General features: G+C 46.7%; 1 protein-coding gene across 1 annotated transcript in view; it reads right to left on the bottom strand.

Moving 5' to 3' along the window:
- MGLL (monoglyceride lipase) overlaps window positions 1-22,448 on the bottom strand; it is a 183,569-nt gene that overhangs the window by 11,120 nt on the left and 150,001 nt on the right. Inside the window, exons 6-7 of the mRNA XM_042782580.1 lie at window positions 18,334-18,411; window positions 13,850-13,939 (exon numbers count right to left, since the gene is read on the bottom strand). Of these exons, the coding sequence (XP_042638514.1) occupies window positions 13,850-13,939; window positions 18,334-18,411 (168 nt within the window). The remainder of the gene's footprint in view (window positions 1-13,849; window positions 13,940-18,333; window positions 18,412-22,448) is intronic.

Raw genomic sequence — 22,448 nt, 5'->3', positions numbered from 1 at the left:
TCCAAGGAGTGTATCTACTTGAGGTAAATGTTCAACTCATATGCCTGTCTTTTGTTTGGCTGGAAACCACAGGTGTGGGTTCAATTCCAGACCCAAAAGGGCAGCTAGGGGCCATAGTCTCAGTGGTTCCACCAGGGTCTATCGGATAGGCTGTAATTTTTAAGGCAGTAGATTGCCAGGTCTTTTCTCCTCTGGAGTCACTGGTGGGTTCGAACTGCAGACCTTTCAGTTAGCAGTTGAGTGCTTAACTATTGTGTCATGAGGGGTATTATTAGGTAACCAAAAAATAACACGTATTGGTGAGGAAGTGGAGAAATTGTGACTGTCATGCTCTGCTGGTAGGAATATAAAATGATGCAGTCACTTTGAAAAACAATTCCTTGGTATGTTAAACAGAGTTTACATATTACTCAGCAATTCTACTCCTAGGTATATACCCAAGAGAATTGAAAACAGGTACTCAAAAAATTCTTGTACACAAATAACAGCACTATCCACAATAGGCAAAAGGTGGAAATAAGTCAAATGTTCATCAACAGAAGAATAAAAAACAAAAAAAAAAAACAAAAAAAAAAACAAACCCCAAACTCACTGGCTGTCGAGTCAGTTCAATGCCTAGTGCCCCCCCCCCCTTGGGTTTCTGAAGCAGTATCTCTACGGAAATAGATTGCCTAATCTTCCTTCTGAGGGGTGGTTGGTGGATTTGAACCACCAGACTCCTGGTTAGCAGTCAAATGCCTTAGGCAGTACACCACCAGTACTTGGGTACAATGAAATAGCATCAGCTTTAAAAAGAAATGAAATTCTGGTGCATGCTGTGACGAAGATGAACCTTAAAAATTTTATGTCAAACGAGAGCAGCCAGTTACAAAAGACTACATCGTGCATGATTCCATTTATATGAAATGTCCAGAAGAAATCTATAGAGACAAAAAGTAGATTAGTGAGTCACAGGGGCTGGAGAGGAATGGGGAGTAATGGCTAAATGGGTATGGGGTTTTCTTTTGGGTGAGGTGAAGAAAGAGTTTTGGAACTAGATGGAGGTGGTGGTTACACAACACTGTGAAGGTACTCAATGCCACTGAAGTGTACACTTGATGGTTAATGTTATGTTATAGAAGCCTAGGAGGCACAAGTGGTTTTTGATAGGAGCTCTGGTGACACAGTGCCTAAGGCATTTTGACTGCTAATCAGAAGGTTGATGGTTCAAACCCATCAGCCACTCCATGGAAGGAAGACTAGGTAATTTGCTTCCTTAAAGATTTACTACCTCAGAAACCCAGTGGGGGTTGCTATGTGTCAGAATCAACTCGATGGTAGTGGGAAACTGGAAGGTTGGTGGTTCAAACCCTCCCAGTGGCTCCATGGAAAAAATGGCCTGGTGATCTGCTTCTGTAAAGATGATAGCCAAGAAAACCCTATGGGGTAGTTCTATTCTGTAAGACATGGAGTCACCATGAGTTAGGGGTCTCCTCCATGGCAGCTAACACCAACAACAACAATCTTAGGCTCTAAGAAAGTCACCTCAATTTTTAAAAAACAGAAAGACAAAAAAGAAAAAGCAAAGATCCTCAAGCCAATTCTAAAGTTTCATACTGTATGATTCCATTTATATATTACTTTAAAATGATAAAATTTTAGAAAAGGAGAACAGATTATTGTTTGGCAGGGGTGAGGAGGGGATGAGGGTGGGAGGCAGGTGGGTGTGGCTATAAAAGGGATCCTAGTGGTGATGGAATGTTCTGTGTCTTGACTGAATCCTGGCTGTGACCTTGAATATAATTTTGCATCATGCCACCTTGGGTTGGAGGGAACTGGGTAAAGTGTACACAGGATCTCTCTCATTATTTTTTACAACTCCACGTGAATCTACAATTATCTAAATATAAACTATTCAATTAAAAAAACAAAATAAAGCAAAGGCCAAGTGTCTTGCACACTTCTCCTACCCCCATATGTTCTACCCTCACACATCTTGTTGAGGCAGCAACTACACCTGCCAGCTGAGAACAGAGTGTGCTGGGGAGGTACCACCTGGAGGCAGGAGCCTAAACTGCAGTCCAAGGGTCGAGAAACTGAGTCTTAGTGGCAGGTGACTAACTTCTGTCTGGATGCCTCCCTTGACTGAGGCTCTATACTTTTTTACCTTAAAACAACTTGAGAACTCTCAGGGTCAATAAATGTGGTGAGGAAGACAGGAAAGCTGTGGTACTCCAGCTGTGTGATCTGGACAAGGTTCTTCTCCCTGAGACTCAGTCTGCTTCTCTGTGGAATGGGGTTAAGAGTGCAAGTGTCTCCAGGGACAGTGGTGAGGTCAACTGAGGTGCTGTTGCCACAGAGCCAGGCTGGGGTCAGCCCACAGAGGCTTTTGTGATGACTTTTTTGTGGGTGGCATCTGGACCTGACTCTGGGCAGCACAGGGAGGAGAGCCACTCTGTTCTAGAGGCATCTGGAGGCCTCTCCCTTCCTGGGCTTCAGTCTCCCCATCAGGAGGACCTGAAAGGTTCCTTTTGTGTGCTAAGTTTCATAAATAGCAGTGGCTATTTCCCTGGTCACTTGTGTGTTTTAGCTATTTGCTGGTATCTTCCCTTCTTCTGGGGCTCTGAGAGCCCTCAGCAAGTGTGAAATTGACAGCTGGAGTGTGTGGATGGGGGCATCTACACTTGAACACAGTATCCCTCTGTGGGCAGACACCTCCTCCTACCCCCAGTTTAGCAAAGTAAACATCGCTGCAACCACAGCTGGGGTCCTCCTAAACTCTTTGTTGTTGTTGTTAGGTGCCGTCGAGTCATTTCCAACTCATAGTGACCCCATGCACAGCAGAATGAAACACTGCCCGATTCCATGCCAGCTCCATGATCCCTGCTAGACTTGAGCCCATCATCGCAACCACCATGTCAATCCATCTCGTTGAAGGCCTCCCCCTCTTTCATCGACCCTCCACCCTACCAAGCATGGCATCCTTCTCCAGGGAATGGTCCCTTCTGACAGCATGACCAAAATAGGTGAGATGAAGTCTGGCCAATCTCGCTTCCAAGGAGCATTTCGGGTGCACTTCCTCCAGGACAGATCTGTTAGTTCTTTTAGCAATCCATGGTACTTTCAGCATTCTTCGCCAGCACCAAAACTCAAAAGCATCAACTCTTCTTCGGTCTTCCTTATTCATTGTACAGCTCTCACATGCATATGAGGGGATTGGAAATATCATGGCTTGTGTCAGGTACACCATAGTCCTCAAGGAGGCATCCTTGCTCCTCAGCACTTGAAACAGTTCCTTTGCGGTTGACCTTGCCAGTTTGCTACACGTTGTCTAATGTCCTGACTGCTGCTTCCATTGGCATCGACTGTAGAACCAAGCAACGTGAATTCTTTGACAACCTCAATCCTCTCTCCATTTATTGTGATGCTGCTCATTGGTCCAGTTGTGAGGATTTTTGTTTTCTTTATATTGAGACGTAATCCATACTGCAGACTGTATTCTTCAACCTTCATCAGTAACTGCCTCAAGTCATCCTCACTTTCAGCAAGCAAAGTTGTATCATCAATGTATCTCAAGTTGTTAATGATTCTTCCTCCAATCCTTATGCCATGTTTTTTTCATATAGTCCAGCTTCTTGAATTATTTGCTCAGCATATAGATTGAGTAAGTGTGGGGAAAGGATACAACCCTGACACTCTCCCTTCTTGATTTTAAACCATGTAGTGTCCCTTGTTCCATTTGAACAACAGCCTCCTTTCTGGTCAAGGTACAGGTTCCTCATGAGTACAATCAAGTGTTCGGGAATTCCCATTCTTCTTAATGTTATCCATAATTTGTCATGATCCACACAATCAAATGCCTTTGCATAGTCAAGGAAACACAAGTAAACATCTTTCTGGTATTCCCTGCCTTGAGCCAAGATCCATCTGACAACAGTTATGATATCCCTTGTTCCACGTCCTCTTCTGAATCTGGCTTGAACCTCTGGAAGTTCTCTGTCAATATACTGCTGCAAATGTTTTTGAATTATCTTCAGTAAGATCTTACTTGCATGCAATATTAATGATATTGTCCTATAATTTCCACATTCTGTGGGATCACCTTTCTTTGGAATGGGTACAAATACGGATTTCTTCCAGTCAGTTGGCCAACTAGCTGTCTTCCAAATCTCTTGGCATAACCAAGTGAGTGCCTCCAATGGGGCATCTGTTTGTTGAAATGTCTCAATCAGTATTCTGTCAATTCCTGGAGACTTGTTCTTTGCCAATTCTTTCATTGCAGCTTTGACTTCCTCCTTCAGTGCCATTGGTTCTAGATCATATGCCACTTCCTGAAATGGAGATCGACCAGTTCTTTTTGGTACAGTGACTCTGTGTATTCCTGCCATCTTCTCTTGATGTTTCCTGCATCATTCAATATTTTGCCCATAGAATCTCTCAATATTGTAACTCGAGGCTTAATTTTTTTCTTCAATTCTTTCAGCTTGAGAAACTAAACTCTTAGTTGAGCAAAATCGGCATCACCCCTACAGTTATATCTCTTGACCAATTTTTTCCCATTCTGTTCCATGATGAAATGCAACATTAGTTTTAATTAGAATACAATTAAAAGGAATGAACACATGGAGCTTGTCATTCTGTACCAGGCACTGTGTTAGTGCTTTCCTTGTGTTTGCTTATTTAATCCTCATGGAACTCTATGGAGTAGGAGCTATTATTGCTATCATTGCCATTTTACACATGAGGAAACTGATGCCAGAGAGCTTAGGTGACTCCCCTAAATCACACAGCAAGTGCAGTGCAGACCCAAGTTAGGAACCCTGGCTGTCTGCTCCACCTGCTGCATTCTGAAGCACTTACCATTTTCCGCTCAGTCTGAAGAAGAGAGAGGAAAGATGAGCCCAGTGCTCTGAGATAGCCAGGCAAGGTGGGGGGTGGGGCATCACCATTCATAGACGAGAGGAAGGGTCCTTGGCGAGGGCCATAAATATTCATGCCAGATGGTGGGATAACTTGGTGGGACCCAGAGGTTTGCACTCTTCTCAGTCTGCCAAAGGTGGGGAGCCTGCTGGGCAGACAGGTATACTCCCTCCCCATATAACATTGTTTCTCACTTCATAGAGAAATATAGCCCAGCCAGCTTAACCCCCAAGTTTCTGCTCTCATATTTATGTGTCTATACCCCTCCTTCCCTCCAATCTCATTTTCTATGTAATCTTCACCTTTCCTCCTGTGCTTTAGTGCTCATCCCAGGATCCTCACCTCCTTCCTCTATTGTTTAGATCTTTCTTAATCCATCCATTTTCAATAGAGGGAAATCAGATGCCCTTTCTGGCATTCTGGAGATAGCATAACTGTACCAAAGTGGGTTACCTGCAGGATGCCAATAGTGACTGGTGGAGTGTTACAGAAACAACCTCTTTGTTTCCCATCTTTGCTCTGGGTGGCAGAGATGTCAATCTGTTGTGGAAAGTGCTGGACAAGAGAAAATCCACTCCCATCTCAGGTGGCTTTTCCAGCCCTTCACTCTTTGTCTAAGTACCATCTATACGTCTTTCTGCCCTCTCTCAGAAGTCATGCCTTCAGGGAGACCTTCTCAGTCCCCCTGCCCTTCTCTGCTCTCCACCATGGGTTCTCAGTCACATGGTGTTTGTGGACTGTCATTGCCAACAAGTATCAGTTCCAGAAGGCAGACTCTGTCCTGTCCTTGCTGTTCCTCACTACTAGCCTGCAGGCTCTTGGGGCACATTGGTAGATGAACTGAGGGGTGGATGCTTCTCCAGCCCAGCCTAACCACTGTGCCAGGGCCTGCTTGCCGAAGGACTGAGCTGCTCACAATCAGAATGAAACCCAGGAGCTTCAGCCTTCGAGACAAAGGTTTCTCATTACTTTACTCAACAAAAAATTATTGAGCATGAAAGTGGAAAATCCTCCAAAGGTCAGCAATTTGGAGAGCCCCAGTATGGCTGTCCCTGTGGCTCAGCATGCTGTGTGCTTGTGAAGGCTGGGCTTATGAAATGCTCTAAACACAAGCAAAAACTGACCATAGGAAGAGCCTCAGAACTGGATATCTTGCACACTGAAGACACCAGGCTTGGCTCTGGCCAGTGAATTCCCCCTCAATCCATTTGGTCCCTTCTTCATGCCTCTCATTGGTGCCACCCTGGGTCGCTGCTGCCAGCCCCCAAGGGGCTTCACATTCAAACCCCTCCATGGTGTGGCTAGAGTTCATTTTTAAATCTGCAGGTCTGTTTCTGTCCTTCCTTGTTGCAATGTGTCTGTACTTCCCACTGGCTGCAGGGCCAAGCCCAAGCATGAAGCCCTCTGCAGAGCCTGTGAGACCATGGGGGACCCGATTCTGCTCTCCTCTTCCACTAACCCCACCCCCTTCTTCTGTACCTCTGCACCCCTGAACAGCTGTCCTCAGCCTTCAAGCCCCTTCCTTAGCTATCTGTGGGGTTTCTACTTACCTTCTTGCTGGAAGTCCCCTCCCCACCCAGATTCCTCCCTTGCATTCTCCTCCTTGGAACTTGCAGGCTGGGAGCTGCTTCCAAGGTTTCTAGTTCCAGAATGTCCCTTTTCTACCCCTTCCTCTCATCTGCCAGGCAAACACCTGTTTTCTCCTCAGGTCAAATCTTTTCCTCTTGACAGGTGCCAGACACCTTGTGTTCCTGCATCTTTGCCTCCATCTCTTGCAACATTTCCCTCTCCTATTTCTGATGACAACCAGAAAAACAACAACAAAAACCATTGCCATTGAACTGACTCCACCTTATGGTGACTCCATGTGTGTCAGAGTCAAACTGAGATCCACAGGGTTTTCAATGGCTCATTTTTTAGAAGTAGATTGCCAAGCCTCTGGATGTACTCAAACTGCCAACCTTTTGGTTAGCAACTGAGTGTGTCAACCATTTGCACCACCCAGCGATATAAACCAAAATCTATACCCATTGCCATCGAGTTGATTCCTACTCCTGGTGACCACATATGTTACAGAGTAGAACTGTGCTCCAGTGGGTTTTCTTGGCTGTAATCTTTATGGAAACAGGTCACCAGGACTTTCCTCCACAGCCCTGCTGGATGGGTTTGAACCATCAACCTTTATGCTAGTAGTCAAGTATGCAAACCATTTGCACTAACTAAGGATTTTGAGCCAGGGTTATAATGAGTTTTAATCAGGGCTTTTATGGAATTGACTCAATGCAATAGGTTTAACTGGAATCAGTGTTAGCTGACATTTATATGAGCTACCATTAATTAAGGACATGTGAATCACTGAGCCCCCTTTCCAAGAATGACTTTCTGCTATTAAAATTGCTATTCCTGGACATTCTCACACAGGCTTTTCTGAGCAAGGAAGCTGGGCTTGACCCAGGTAGGCCGTGGTCCTGGGTACATGGGCCTGCCTGGTGTGCACCAACCTGCCACTAGGGCTTCCTCTGGAAGCTGGAGGAGCACAACAGCCAGAAATGGTGCAAAAACTCCGCCTCCCATGCTTCTTTGGAGTGGAGGGCCCCTGACGTGTGACCCCAGCCACAGACAAAGTCCCCATACGGCCACTGAAAGAAGGGAAAAGGCAGCCACGACATTTTCCTACCAGCCATGCTGACAGCAGCTGCCTTCCCAGGCCCAGGATTAAAGAAGAGAAACAAGATGGATTCTCTAGACATTGTAGGGCTTTTTTCATAATTTCTGGTCACAAAACAGCAAAATCATGCAGTCTCCGATCTTAAAAGCAAAAGTTGGAGACAAAAGAGGAAAGTGCGATCAGACTAAAGGAGGTGATGTTAAGGAATGACTGTGATTCTGTAGGAAAGGCTCTCATGCTGTGTCCTTGCCCGTGGGCTCACATGCTAAAGTCTTCAGGAGCTAAGGATCATGGTGTCTGCAACTTACTTTCCAATGTTCAGCCCAAACAATATATATATGTGTATATATATATATAGAGAGAGAGAGACAGAGAGAGAGAGAGAGAGAGAGAGAAATGCTCATATGCAGGTATAGATAAAGAATGTAAGGAAGAATGTTTGCAATGAGAGAATTTAGAGGTAGGAACTATTTCAGCTTCTCTGCAGATTCAAAAATTTCATAATTAAAATTGAAGGAAAAAAGTCACTGACTGACTTTGATCTCTCCTTTTCTGAGCTGCAGTTTTCATGTTCTCTATTTTGCTTCTCTTTACCAGTAGGAGTCAAACATCCTAGGGCAGGCCTGGGGCACCAAAAACCTTGGGGTCAGAGGCCCTGGTGTGTGGCTTGTTTCTGGCTCTGCCACTTAGCCCAAGACTTGGCAAACTGGTCACATCCAAACATTGGCTGTAAGTAGGGGTGTAATCCTTAGCTCCCTGGGCATTGTCTTCCTTCCTTCTGGGAGAGAAGTGCAGCTGGGCCTGCTGGGCCTGCTGGGCCCTTAGCACCCTCGTTTTGTCTTGTCCCTTGCTGGCAGCTGTGCCTCCCCAGGCAGTCTCAGAGTCATCAGCCTTTCCACAGCAATTAAAGCGGGGCTTCTCTGGGGACTGCCTCTGGAGGCTGCTTTTCCCAAAGCCAACGGTGGAGGAAGGGTTGTGAGCAGGATGCAGGTGAGGAGGTTGGGGATTGAGGGACCTGGATGTACAGGGGTTAAAGCAGCAGTGCAGATCAGCACACATACTACACACCTTGTCCCACTCCTACAGCCTCCCCCATGTGGTGGAGCTGGCCCTGTGAGGGGTATTCTAATGGTCTGGTATGTTGTTTATTTTGTTGTTGTCGTTGTTACGTGCTGTCGAGTCGGCCCCGACTCATAACGACCCCTCCTTGGGTTTCCAAGGCAGTATCACTACGGAAGTAGGATTGCCCAAACTTCCTTCCGAGTTTTTAGGCATTGGTAAAGTTTCAGTTGCTTCATCATTCAATACATGAATGACAGAGAATCACAGAATAAAATCAGGTAACCCAGCTGGACTTTCTGAAAAGTTAACTACCTCTTTTCTTCTCAGAAGGGACTTCTGTGGACACTATGTCCTGGGGACCAGTGTGGGAGGCTGCAGTCTATCTTTAGCTGTGGTTACAATTAGTCGAAGGCTAAATATGGCCAAGCTTTCAACCATCCAGCAGGAGCCTTCCAAGGGCCATGGACAACAGGCATGGTGCTTGTGGGAGGATGCCAAGCAGCGTGGGTAAAAGGCATGCAGTTGACAGGGGACAGTGGCCTAGTCCTTGAAGCTGGATACATCTGAGATACTGGGAGGGGGTGAGGGTGCAATACCAAATTACTAAAATTGAAGGAAGCAGAGTTAGCGGCTCCTCAGTGCTCCTGGGCTCACAGAACTCACCATATGGCCAGCCCATCATGAATATCCACTAGCCAGGACATGCTTGGAGGGCATCCAGGGATATTTATAGAGAACGAGGAGTTGGTTTGATAAGACAAACTGCTTCAACATGTAAACAGTTCGTGGCCCTAATACACGCTGTGCTCAGAGTTATGGTGCCTCTTTCTACCTGCCGTGACCTACTCCTAGAACCAGCTGGTAAGAAAGCCATACACTCTGCATTTAAGTCCTTGGATGGTATCAATTGTTAGGGAAAGGGAGATCTTCAGCAACCAGTCTCCCTCGTTTCTTCCCCTCAGTGCCCTTAGCCAGGAGGACCTTTTAGCATCACGTTCAAGGCCTTTCAGAGTGGGAGGGACTCATCATATTCTAAAAAACCTGTTGTTCTGATCAGGGACCCTACGTGTGCAGACAAATACAAGAAAATTCCTGAGTAGCAGCTTCTGTGTCCATAAGGTTCTAGTGGCAGGAACACTTGGTTTGGTGTTGAGAGATCTGGGTTTGAATCCTTACTTAGGAGCTGTGTGTCCTTAGGAAAGTCACCTACCCTCTCTGAGGCTCAAGCTTCTGTAACTACAAAATATTGGTACCAGATCAAATTCCCAGGGCCTTGGTGAGACAGAAGGGCAATGGTGCCTGGCACAGAGGATGCGATCATGGTGCAGGGGTCATAGGGAAACATACAAAGGCATTTTTCTTGTTTTTGTACCCAGAAGCTTCACACTTGCTGGAGACCATACCTCTGTGGGGTGGCAGCTGTAAGCGATGCTAGTGAAGGGGCTGTGCTAACAACCCTGGGTGGTTGTGAGAACACTTGCTGTAGCACACCCCCAATAACACCTTGCTTGTGACCTCGGACCACAGATCCTAGCTGCCTCCCAGAGACAGACTTGCCTACCTACCTGGTGCCTGCCTGGTGCTGGGCTCCGGCCGGGTCCTTCCTTCCAGAGCCTGCTTCCCTCCAGTGTTAGGCAATTGCTTTTTCTTCTTTTTATTTTTTTTTCTAAGCTTTCAGAGCTGTCAGGCTCCATGGGAAATATCTTAGCTAAAGACTTGCCTCAAGACACCCCGATGTTAGATCCAGGAAGAATCTTATCTGAACACATTTTCCCCCTGGCGCTGCTATTTTTAGTGCTCGGCAACTTGTTCAAAGGAGAGTCAGAGTGGAACCAGCAGGGGCTGATGCTCCTTGCAGAGGGGCGGGTGCTCCTGTTCCTTGTTTACCCCAACCGGAGTCAGAGTCGCCTTTGGGCTGGTCAGCCATTGTGTCTTCCAGGCAGAGAAATGTGCCCATGTTTCCAAGTGCCCACATCAGCTACCTGGCTGGCTGCCTGGAAGTCCTGAGTGACGGCCGCAGGTGCAGGACACAGAAGATGGGAACAGAAGGCAAGGAGCACTGCGAGGCCATGTCAGACCCAGACGTTGCTATAAAGCTGTCCCTAGAATTTTCATTACTTCAAAAATGAGGTAAAAGTTCTGAAATTGGATGCTTTTAAACAAAGAAGGCTTGGAACCATTTTATCTTTTTCTTTTGCCCTTTTGCCACTGTGTTTTCAGGTAGTGAGATAAACAACTTGGATTTGCACCTGGATGTGTCAGCTCAAAGATCCCAATGACACTGTGGGTCTGGGAGAGGACTCACTCCCAAGGACTGGCTCTCAGCCTAACAATAGAAAGAGTTCCATGCAGAACACTGAACCCAGGGCAATGCACCCACCTACTCTATGGAGATACACTCCTTGGAGCAATTGGCTATGGGGCACAAGAGAGGCAGCATTCATAGGAAGAGAAAGCTGGACAGACAGGAGTGTATAACTAAGAAGGACACAGGGAGGGGTGGTCACAGGGAAGGGAGGGGAGGAGAGTGGGTTAGGGTTGGGGATGGTAATCACGAGTGAAACCAAATGTACAAGAACTGTTGAATGTAAAACAAATTCTGCTCCCTAAGTTTGTACTCAAAACACAATGAAAGAAAAAAAGAATATAAGAAGCAAACAAAGATCCCAAGGTGAGGTTTTTCTCTCTCTGTTTAAATCTGTTGTCCTGGCATAGCTGCTGCAAAGATAATTGTTTTACTAGAGATACACCGTAAAGCAAGAGCTACTGTTGGGGAGCTGGCTGGTGGAGTGCGCCTGCTTCCACTGGGGTGTCCTCGTGTAGGACAGTAGCACAGCTGAAGGCTTCATGGACCAATAGAAGGGTGAAAGGAAAAGAGTCTCATGGCCATAAACCCAAGCTGGATGAGGGCACCCACACAAGGGCTTTTGAATCAACCTGCCCTCCAATTCAAGCTCTGCATTCACTGTGATCTTGGGCAAATAATCGAACCTGTCTGAGCCTCCATCTCCTCTTCCGCGAGTGGGGTTAACGGAGGCCCTTCCTCTCAGGATTAAGTGCAACAGGCTTTGGTCTTTCTGGTTGCCTTTCCACTGAACAAAATTGCCTTTTGGAGTCAATTATCTTTTGTCTTTACTCAAATATTCTCTCAGAAAGACCAGAGCTGGAGCTCTGGTGGCATAGTACCTCAGGCATTTGATTGCTAACCAGAAGGCTGGCAGTTCAAACCTACCAGCCACTCCTCGGAAGGAAGATTGGGTAATCTACTTCTGTAGAGATACTGCCTCAGAAACCCAAGGAGGTATCCAACTCCATGGCAGTGGTGGTGTTTTTTTTTTTTTTTTGCATTGCGTGGGTTTTAAAAATTAATTTAAAGTTTTTAGTTGAAAGGGGATATCTTGGGTGGCCTAGGCACCCTCTGGCTGCCCACATGTCCCACCACTCCTTAGCAATCTGACTGGCCTGGCCCATAAATAGTGGCTGGTCCTTATAGTCAGGGAGTCCTTACCATGATGTAGAGCATCTCCTTCCTCCGCATGCACTGACAGAAATCCTAAGTTGTCCTCTTGCTAAATGACTTGAGGGCCTGGAGCTTGGCTTTCAGGACAAAGCTAGAGTATATTTCTGCATCCCAAAGAGACTAGGGAAAGCCCCTCAAGCAGGTCACTACATTTCCCAGGGCTCTCATGGCGCCAAAGAGGAAGAGAGCTCAAAATCTTAAGGCAATGGGGAAACTGAGGTGGAACAGTGGCAAAATGGTTGGCTTAATCCTGAAGATTTCTTCCTGATGTCCAAGGTTGCTTCCTGCCAACTGGCCCTAAGCCCTCAGGGTGTCTTTGTCCATGAGAGACCCCAGCTGGGAACCCAACTCTCAGAATGGCTCCACCAGCTGTGACTGTCGGTGACACTTCCTCAGAAGGGCTGCTATGAGGTGTGAGGGCTGAGTGGACCTGGCCCCACTTGGTACACATAAGGGCTCAATCAAAGGGAGGGTAAACACAGAGTGGCTTTGGGAGCCACCTACCCCCATGAACTCAGTGAGTTTGCTGAGCAGCATTTCCATAGACCAACCGCATTCTCTGGGATTTGAACTCTGTTTCCACCCCGCATCTCAGGCACATAGCTGGCCTTGACCTATTTATTGTCCATGCTAAGTGTGGTACCTGTCCAGAGTCAGGTATGTTGATTGTGTGCTATAACATCCTAGCAACTCTCTCCCAAAGCTGCCTGCCTCTCTGAGCTTCTTTCAGTTGATTTTGCTTTTATGGAGGGCAGCATGGCTCTGCTTTGGGGCTTTGTGTTCCTGGCAGGGCAGTGGCTTCTGGGGAAGGAGGGTCATGAGGTGCTTTATAACTGACCTCAGTTTATCTCTTGCCACATCCTCACCACTTACCTGCTGCCTCTATGCTCTGGTTGAACCTTCCTGCTGTTCTTCCAATGGGCTGTACTCTCTTCATGCCTGGCCCTTACTGGCACTGGCACTGTCTCCTCTACCGGGAACACTTGTTCCCTAATAAACCTTTCCCCTTCAGCTCCAGCACCCCCAGCCTGAATCCATTTTTTGTTCCTTCTGAGACCACTATCCAACTTTCCCTGAGAGCCACCTTCTTTATTCTCAGTCTATGATGTTTGGAGGGCTTGATACCTCCCCTTCCTTGTTTCTGAGAAGTCCAAATAACCCAGGCTTGAACAATCCATCAGTAACAATCAGCCCTGAGACTTTGGCTGGAAGGAGGTACTCTCTTTCTACTGGGTTGCTTAGGTAAAACTTTTGGTGGCCATCTTTGCCTCCACCTGGGGAAGCCTGGCTTGGGATGAAGCCAAATCATGGAAAATGAGAGCTGGAGAGAGAGAGATCATGACCAAAACTTTTGTGCCCTGGTTCCAGCCATATCTGAAACTTTTAGTTACATCCACCAGTAAATCATTTTTGCTTAAACTACTTTGACTTGGGTTTCTGTCATTTGTACCCAAAAAGGTACCTCTGACTGACACATATCCCCTTCATCTGCTCAGTTCCATTGCAAATTTATCACAGCTCAAATATCATACCTCCTCCTCCAACCCTGAAGCCAGACAACATCTCACTTATCTCCATGTCCCCATTACCTAGTGGAAGGTGCTGAATGCTGTGGATGGCACCAGAATTGGGCTTCCCTCCAGGCCCACTGCTTCACCCCCTCACCAGCCCCCCACCTTAGTATTCAGAAAGACTCTCACCTCCGTCTTATTCCGAGACAGCACACTGGAATCGATTGGCCCCAGTGACATGTTTGGCAGGACAAGGTTGAGTACTTTTGCAGCAAGGACCTAGCAGGAAGGGAAGACAGGAACTATGAGTATGAGTGCAATCCACATCTGGCTTTCCTCAAATGACAGTTTATAGTATATTAAAGAAAATGACACCCAATCTGAACATCAGCCAGGTTTGTTTCAAAAACTGGGTGCTCAAGGAAGAACCCCAAGGCACTTCCTATCCTGACTCAGACAGGCATTGGCAGCAGCTGGCCCCTGTCCATGTGGGTGAGTGGGAGAGGCAGGCCTCGGGGCTGGCAGCAGCAATGTCACAGCTATTTCTGCTTGCTCTGGACTCTATGTGGCTGTCTTCTCCATAATCACTCATGGCTGCAATTTTGAATTATTTGCAGGAGCTGCCTAGGCAGGCTCTGGAGATACTGAAAATACATGGCTGGAGCAGAACCTCTCAGGTCACCTGGTAGTCAGGCAGGACAATATGGAAGGGTGGGAACAGAGCCTGCTCTTATTAGAGTGTACCTGTCCATCATCTAGGCTTCTCTTGGAGAGAAATAAAAATAGCCACCAGCCAGTGGTAGAGTGAAGGAGACCTAGATCAGCTCCCGGCTCTGTTGCCTAGTGGACTTGAGCAAGGATCTCATCATCACTGAGACTCCATTTCCTTACTGCAAAATGGGGACTTTGACAACCCCCAGAGGACTATGGGGAGGCTAAGCTATGCCATTAGTGCCACAGCACCTGACATGCATTAGTTACTTACTACATGTTCATCCTATTCAGACTTGATTCAGGCAAGCTCCAATCCCCTTGCCCGCTTCTCTCTACATCTTGTGTGTTACCAGGAAAAGTGAGATGGGGACCTCACACCCTGCTCAGAGAGAGGCTGTTTGCATTTCTGAAATGTGCACAGACACTGGGGGATGAGAGATGCTATTTCAAAAGTGAGCTGTGAAATGCTGAAATTAGAATCACATAGAAGTTGGAAGCAGAGACTCTCAGTACACGTCAAGGGCACCTCACACAGCTGGGAGACAGCCCTGCAGCCCCCAAGGCCGGGAGAGTGGGAGGATGGTGCTCACATGTTACTGAGAAGCCATGTATTGGAGTTTTGGGCACTGCATCAGGTGCTCAGCTTCAAATCTCTGCAGCTCCCCTGTGAGGTGGGGTTTACTGTCCTATAACACATGAGGAAGCAGAGGCTCAATAGGAAGGGGAGGGTGAGGTCCAGGTTCAGGCCACACTGGCCTCTAGGCCATACTGCCTTTCTTCCTTTCTCTCTCTGACTGTAATTGAGAGCTCTCACCTTCCCCACACACAATTGCTGATATTCTTGATGACACTATTTCTGACCTTCTTACCTCCCTTCAGACCCAGAGCTGAAAAGTGACCCACTTCCTTAGCTTGTGTGGGCCTGCATGGGATGTAGCCTCACAAGTGTTTCTCAGACCACTAGGAATCAGGTAAGAACAAAACAGGGCCTTGTTACCAAAGGAGCACACAGCCAGGAACCAGTCCTGTGGTTCACATAGTCAGCTCTCCATTCTTCTACAATCATTATCTGTGGTTCCTTTTTTAGCCCAGATGGTTCCTCTGTCTTTAAAAGTCATTACATCCAATGCCTGCTGTCCAAGCAAGGAAAGCTCATTCATGTCAGCTCACTGCCACTGATGCGCAAAGCCCTAGGCCAAGCACTGGCCCTGACTTTGAGGGCCCAACAGTCTAGCACAGACATAGCGGGAATTGGTCCACAGAACCTGGAGCTTCATAGGATGGACATGTTGGGCAGGTTCAAGTGTTGAAGTGGCATGTGGGCCAGCATTACAGGTAAGTCCAGGAAAGGAGGGCTTGGAATTCTAGGAATTCTAAGCAAGGAGTTGATGTTTCAAACATGGATGAAATGTCTGTGGACTCTAGGAATTGAGAGCCCTTCCAAGAGTTGGGATCTGTTTTCAAAGGCTAAAAAAAATGAAGAGAATCTATAACAGATAAGTGTGCTGTCTGTGTGCAGAAGGGCCATGGCCCGTGTTTCACTGCTGCCCACCTGACAGCCTTCACCCAGCTTCAAGGGAGCATGGAGAGGGGACTTAGGACAATAATAATAATATTAATAATAATTCATAACAAGACTTGAGAAATAATGGCCCAAGGGCAACATTTCTAGGAAAAATACCTTAATGTGTACTCCAAAGTTACGTAGAGCTGATTTCTAGACATTCTACTGTTATAAGTGTCTCTTGCCATTGCTCCCTGAATTGAGGCAGGGCTGACAGTGGGTCCTGTGTGTCCTGTCCCACTCGGGACCACAGCGAGGTCGTGTGTGATAGAAAATGAACAGACTCCAGCCTCTGGACCTGGCCATGCTGCCTGCCTGCCCACTGCCTGCCCAACACAGCCCTTTTGAGGACAAGCCCATCACCAGATTAGATGTCCTTGAGCCAGGAGGAGGCTCAGGGCCATGACAGCTCAGCACTTGCCCTGGAACCAAGAATGTGAGAGACCCCATGCAGAGCCCATTCATTTCACTGAGTCCACCGCCAGATTTCTCTTTCCCCAACAAGTGATTTGGAAGCCTATCACCTGATTCCGCATGGACCCAGGCACACAGTGTTGGTCATCTTCACAACTGATCTTTTGTGAAGAGATCTTCATCTTTGAATCTACATTCCTGCCACTGACACCTTCTTATAGACAATGCTTAGTTCCATAAAGTGCTGAGGCCTCTGTCCCCAGGGCTACCAGGAAGACACTGACCATTTAATTGTCAGCTTAGCTAGGACCAGAAAAGGCAGTGCCATGGCCCAACCCAGTTGGACTCTGGTTTCTGAGGGAGAAGAAGGGGTTTGAGAATCATGGAGGAATCTACCTCTAGGAGAGAATGTCAGAAAAACTTATCCTGTCTTCTCTCTTGTCAGCACACTTTCCTTATTCCAGGGGAACATTCTACAACTAAAGGAAGCTTTTAAGAAAAGAGCCCCAAAGGAAAAATAAAAGACAAGAACCACTTCCAGAGAAACATTTCTTCAGAAAATGAATAATGCAGTTCTCTAGGGAGAACTGGAAAATGAATGGAGCTGACTGCCTCACATTTCTCTCCTGGTACATTATGCAAGCTCCCGGTGGGGACCTACTCCCAAAAACACAGACCAGAGAGGAAATGGCAAGAATACATGGGCTGAGGACTGGAGGAGGAAAGCAATGGGCCTGTGGACATGCTCAGCTGTGCACATCCAGCTCAAGGTAGCTGGTACTGGTGGGCGCAGGGCAGGTGAATGCCTGCAACAGGATTGGCCATTGTAACACAACTCCAGTGGCTGATGTGTGTCATAGCAACAAGAATGCTGTTCAATTCCACAGGTGTGAGGAATCCATGTCCCTCCAGGAACATGGTGTGTGGGTGTGGCAGCATTGTTTCCCTGTCTCCATGGCTGGAAGCTGGTGCTAAGTGCTGCGGGTGTCACCTCAGGGGTAGGAGTGCAGCAGGTATGTAAGACTGCTAAAGCCCTGAGTGTGTGGACAGGGAAGAAGAGGAGAAGCCAAGGCAGATATGCCACTCAAGGGACAGATGGAAAAAGAAGCAGCAGCTATGAAGGAGACTTCTGGAGTCCAGGGATTCCTTTGAAATGATCTTTGGCTTCCTGCCTTCTCAGACAGCACTTGGCTTTTACTGTCCTGCTCCTTGAATCCAGCCAGCCAGGTCAATGGGCATGCCCTGCCATGCATCAACCCCTACTTGGTCTTCTAGGGCTCCCTGCTCAGGAGGAGCACTGGGCCATTGTAGGACCTACTGCCTCAGGCAACAAGACTCCAGGCCCTCATGTAAAGTTGGAGGGGCTGGGTACTCTGTGTGAAGTTAGAACACATTTTCTCAGTCCCCCCAGAGAGGGTCTGATTAGATTGGCCTGAAGTGGTGCCTTGTTTTTGTTAAATCTCTCCAGGTGGTTCCAGAGTAAGTCAGGCTTGAGAAGCACTGATGTGTGCAGAGAGGAAGTGTTCCAGACACAATGGCCAGCACAGGGGTGCAGACATCTCCAAGAGGTCTCCTTTTTAAGGATATTTGGATAGCACTGACTATCACTCAGCTTTCTTTATAAACCTGTATAATAAGTGCCAAACCAATTTTTTAACATTAGTCAGCTGGGCAGAGGCCAATCTTTTGATGATGGTAACATCAGGACCTAAAAAATAATTAGAAGCTCACTCTTCCCCACAAAAGACCCAACACAGAGAAGAGAGCCATCACCAGGGCAGGGCACTCCCAGCAGCTACACAAAATGCTTCCCCCTTGCTGCTCTTTTCAGCTTGTTTATTCCACAAGCATGGCTCTGAGTAAGGAGGGGAGGGGTCGAATGGCAAAGAAAGAGATGAGCAGTGTGGTGGCCCAAGCACCTGTTTACAAAGGAAGAAAAGGAAGGAACCCATGGGTGGTGGGATGGAGGGAAGTATCTCACCCATAAAGAATATGGAATCCAAGATACTATCATTCTTGATGCTTTGTTGACCACCTTGATCAAACCCTTCAGAGACTCCTGTGGGAATGTGAAAAGAGCCTTGAACCTAGCTTCAGAGAGGTGGTCCCACCACAACCCTTGGGAGAAACTCTTCTCACCAGGGCCAGGAGCCTTGGTGCCCAAGGGAGCCAGAGGTCAGAATGTAGCCGTGAATATAGGTCTCTGGGCAGCCCAGGAAGTGGCTGCAAGAGGAGGGCAAGAAATCAGACTCAGAGACTTTGGAAACAGGGGCATGTGGATTTGTATCCTTGTACAGGTTTATGAGTCTCTTCATCTATGAAATGGAGATGATAAACCCAATCTCAACCTATGTGTATGGTGCACACTCTTTCTTTCTTTTTGGCTGTGGCCCTGAAAATACTGTTGGTGGACTGAATGAGTGAATGAGTGAACCAATGAAAATGTTACTCAGAGCAGAGACTTCAGAAAAAGTGTGTGAACTGTGGCTCTGTGACAAATGAAGTGCTCACAAATAGAGGCCCAAATTATTTCACCCACAGAAGAGGCCATGCCTCCCACCAATCAATTCAAGAGGCTCAAATGTGGCACAAAGCCTTGACATTCTTGGGGTGTTCCTTCCACGAACTCACTGTAAATACCAGTTGTTAGGTGCTGCTGAGTCAGCTCTGACTCATAGTGACCCCACTGACAACAGAATGAAATACTGCCCAGTCCTGCACCACTCTCACAATTCTTGTTATGCTTGAGCCCCTGTTGCAACCACTATATCAGTCCATCTCATTGAGGGTCTTCCCTTTTTCACTGGCACCCTACTTTACCAAGCATGATATCCTCCTCCAGGGAATGGTCCCTTCTGAAAACATGACCAAAGTAGGTGAGACCAATCTGGCCATTCTCGCTTCCAGGGAGAATTCTGACTACACTTCTTCCAGGACAGATTTCTATTTTCTTTACCAACACCACAACTCAAAGGCATCAACTCTTCTTCAGTCTTCCTAATTCATTACCCAGGTTTCACATACATATGAGGCTACTGAAAATATCATGGCTTGAGTCAGATGCACTTTAGTCTTCATAGTGACACTGCTGCTTTTTAACACTTTAAAGAGTCCTTTGTAGCAGATTTGGCCAGTGCAATATGAGGACCGATTCTTGACTGCTGCTTCAATGGGTGTTGATTGTGGATCCATGTAAAATGAAATCTTTGACACCTTCAATCTTTTCTCCATTTATTGTGATGTTGCTTATTGGCCCAGTTGTGAGGACTTCTGTTTTCTTTATGTTGAGATGTTGTGTTAGGCTGGGTTCTCTAGAGAAGCAAAACCAGTAAAGCTTACAGAGAGAGAGAGAGAGAGGGAGAGAGGGAGAGAGAAATTTATCTTAGGAAAATGGCTCACACACTTAAAGAATCTGGCAAACCACAAGTTCTTGGATCAAATGTCAAGCTGGAGGCTTTTCCCAACTCACACGGCTGCAGGGGCTGATAAGCTCAAGGTGGGCAGGTAGCATACTGGCTGTTGACTCTGACAAATGATGAATCCAAGATCACCAGGCAGAAGGGTGGATTGTTCACTCATGGGCAGTTGTAGGCAGCACAACAGGATCCAGATCCACTTAAGAGTCTGTCTTTTTTCCCAGGATATCCATACTTATATATATGGGAAGCAGGCCAGACCCCTAGGGAAACTCCCTTTCAATAGATTTACTGCTCAAAACATATACATCCGATTTTATCATGGAAATAGCCACATCTCAAATGCTTAAACCACTCAGAATCGTGGTCCAGTCAAGTTGACACACAATACCAACTATCACAGTCCACTCCTTGTCAACTTGGCAGTTGCACACATCTCCTTAACCATATGTAATCTCCAAATAAGGACAATTATGAAGTCATATTTGCACCTAACATGATACACTAACACATGTACAACCGAAATGCATTAACCCTGTTTACATTTCATAGTTCATAATAGAAGGAAACAAAAATATTTGATGCACATATACAATGAAGAATTATAACAATCACAGTCCTCGTTGCTGCAACTGGTCACGTGGTCGTAGCTGATATTCAGAACTACCTTCTTCCACCACCCATTCCATATTTCCCTTGCCTTCAGCAAGCACCTTAGCTGGTCGTGGTTCTTTGCCTGGTGGGGTGATCCAAACCTTCATTCCTGAAGGGTCTGGGCCATTAGTAGTTATATCAGAATTGGGTTGCTATAGTTTTCCATTGACTTTAATTGGAGGGCATGGTAGTACTAAGAGACATCCTAAAGCATCTCCTGTATTCCAGGCATATTCTTCTTTATCTCCATTACGTAATATCAATCCAATTTCCCCTTGGTAATCAGGATCTATCACACCAGACAGTACAGTAACACCCTTCTTTGTCTGTTGATTCAGCAGCATGAGGAAGCCAAAATGGCTGGGTGGCATTCTTAACTTCCAGTCAATGCAATCAGTATTGTGTCTCCAGGTGGGAGTGTTCCTCTTTTTGGGACTATGATCTTCAGACACCCAGAGCATAGGGTAGCAGGGACAGGAAGCAAAAATTTTTTGAGTGGGTCACTAGAGGTAATAGTGAGTGGTACCACTCCCATTTCCACCCCTTGATTCCTGAACCTGTGAATCCTGGCTTTTTAAGAAGCAGAACCATATATTGGATGCTGGTTTAGAGCATATACAGCCTCTTGGAGAACACTGCCTCAGACATTCCATTGTTCTATCAAGCCAGCTGCTTCAGGATGATGGGAAACATAAGATCAGTGAATTCCATGAGCATAGGCCCATTGTCACACTTCATTTGCTGTGAAATGAGTCCCTTGATCCAAAGCAATGCTGTGTGGGATTCCATCACGGTGGATAAAGTATTCTGTAAGTCCACAGATGGTAGTTTTGGCAGAAGCATTGTGTGCAGGTAAGATGAATCCATATCCAGAATAAGTATCTCTCTCACTAAGAACAAAATGCTGTCATTTCCATGATGGAAGTGGTCCAATGTAATCAACTTGCCACCAAGTTGCTGGCTGATCATCCCAAGGAATGGTTTCATATCGTGGACTCAGGGTTGGTCTGGAAGATTGGGCATTCAGCAGTGGCGGTAGCCAAATCAGCCTTGGTAAGTGGAAGTCCATGTTTCTGAACCCATGCATAACCTCCATCCCTGCCACCATGGCCACTTTGTTCATGAGCCCATTGAACAATGACAGGAGTAGCTGGGGAAAAAGGATGACTGCTTTCCACTGAACATGGCATCCTATCCACCTGATTGTTAAAGTCCTCCTCTGCCAAGGTCACCTTTTGGTGAGCATTCACATGAGACACAAATATCTTTACTCCTTTGGCCCATTCAGAGAGATCTAGCCACATACCTCTTCCCCACACATCCTTGTCACCAATTTTCCAACCATGCTCCTCCCAAGTCCCAAACCATCCAGCCAAGGCATTAGCGACAACCAATGAATCTGTATACAGTCATCCATCTTGCCATTTCTTGTTCCATGCAAAGTGAACAGCCAGATGCACAGCTCTAAGTTTTGCCCATTGGGAGGATTTCCCTTCACCACTATCCTTCAGGGAAGTCCCAAAAAGAGGCTGCAATGCTGCTGCTGTCAACTTTTGAGTGGCACCTGCATATTGTGCAGAACCATCTGTAAACCAGGCATGACTTTTCTCTTCCTCAGTCAATTGATCATAGAGAATGCCCCATGAGGTCATAGGTGCAGACTGGGAGAGGGAAGGTAATGTGACTGGAGTGGAAATCATAAGCATTTGGGCCACTTCCTTATGCAAGTTACTTGGGCCTTCAGGATCTGCTCGAGCCCAATCTCTGATATACCACTTCCATTTAATGATGGGGTGCTGCTGTGCACATTCAACTTTATGACTCTGTGGGTCAGACAACACCCAGTTCATGATGGGCAGCTCAGGCCTCATGGTAACTTGGTGGCCCATGGTTAGGCGTTCAAGCTCTCCTAAAGCCCAGTAACAAGCCAAAAGCTGTTTCTCAAAAGGAGAGCAGTTATCTTCAGAGAATGGCAGGGTTTTTCTCCAAAATTCCAAGGGTCTGCATTGCGATTCACCAATAGGGA

The sequence above is a fragment of the Orycteropus afer genome, unplaced genomic scaffold (assembly GCF_000298275.1).
Source record: "Orycteropus afer afer isolate SDZICR_OR568_19922 unplaced genomic scaffold, OryAfe1.0 scaffold00377, whole genome shotgun sequence".
NCBI lineage: Eukaryota > Metazoa > Chordata > Mammalia > Tubulidentata > Orycteropodidae > Orycteropus > Orycteropus afer.
The sequence above is the reverse complement of the archived record's forward strand: the minus strand, read 5'-3'. Positions and strand labels throughout refer to the sequence as shown.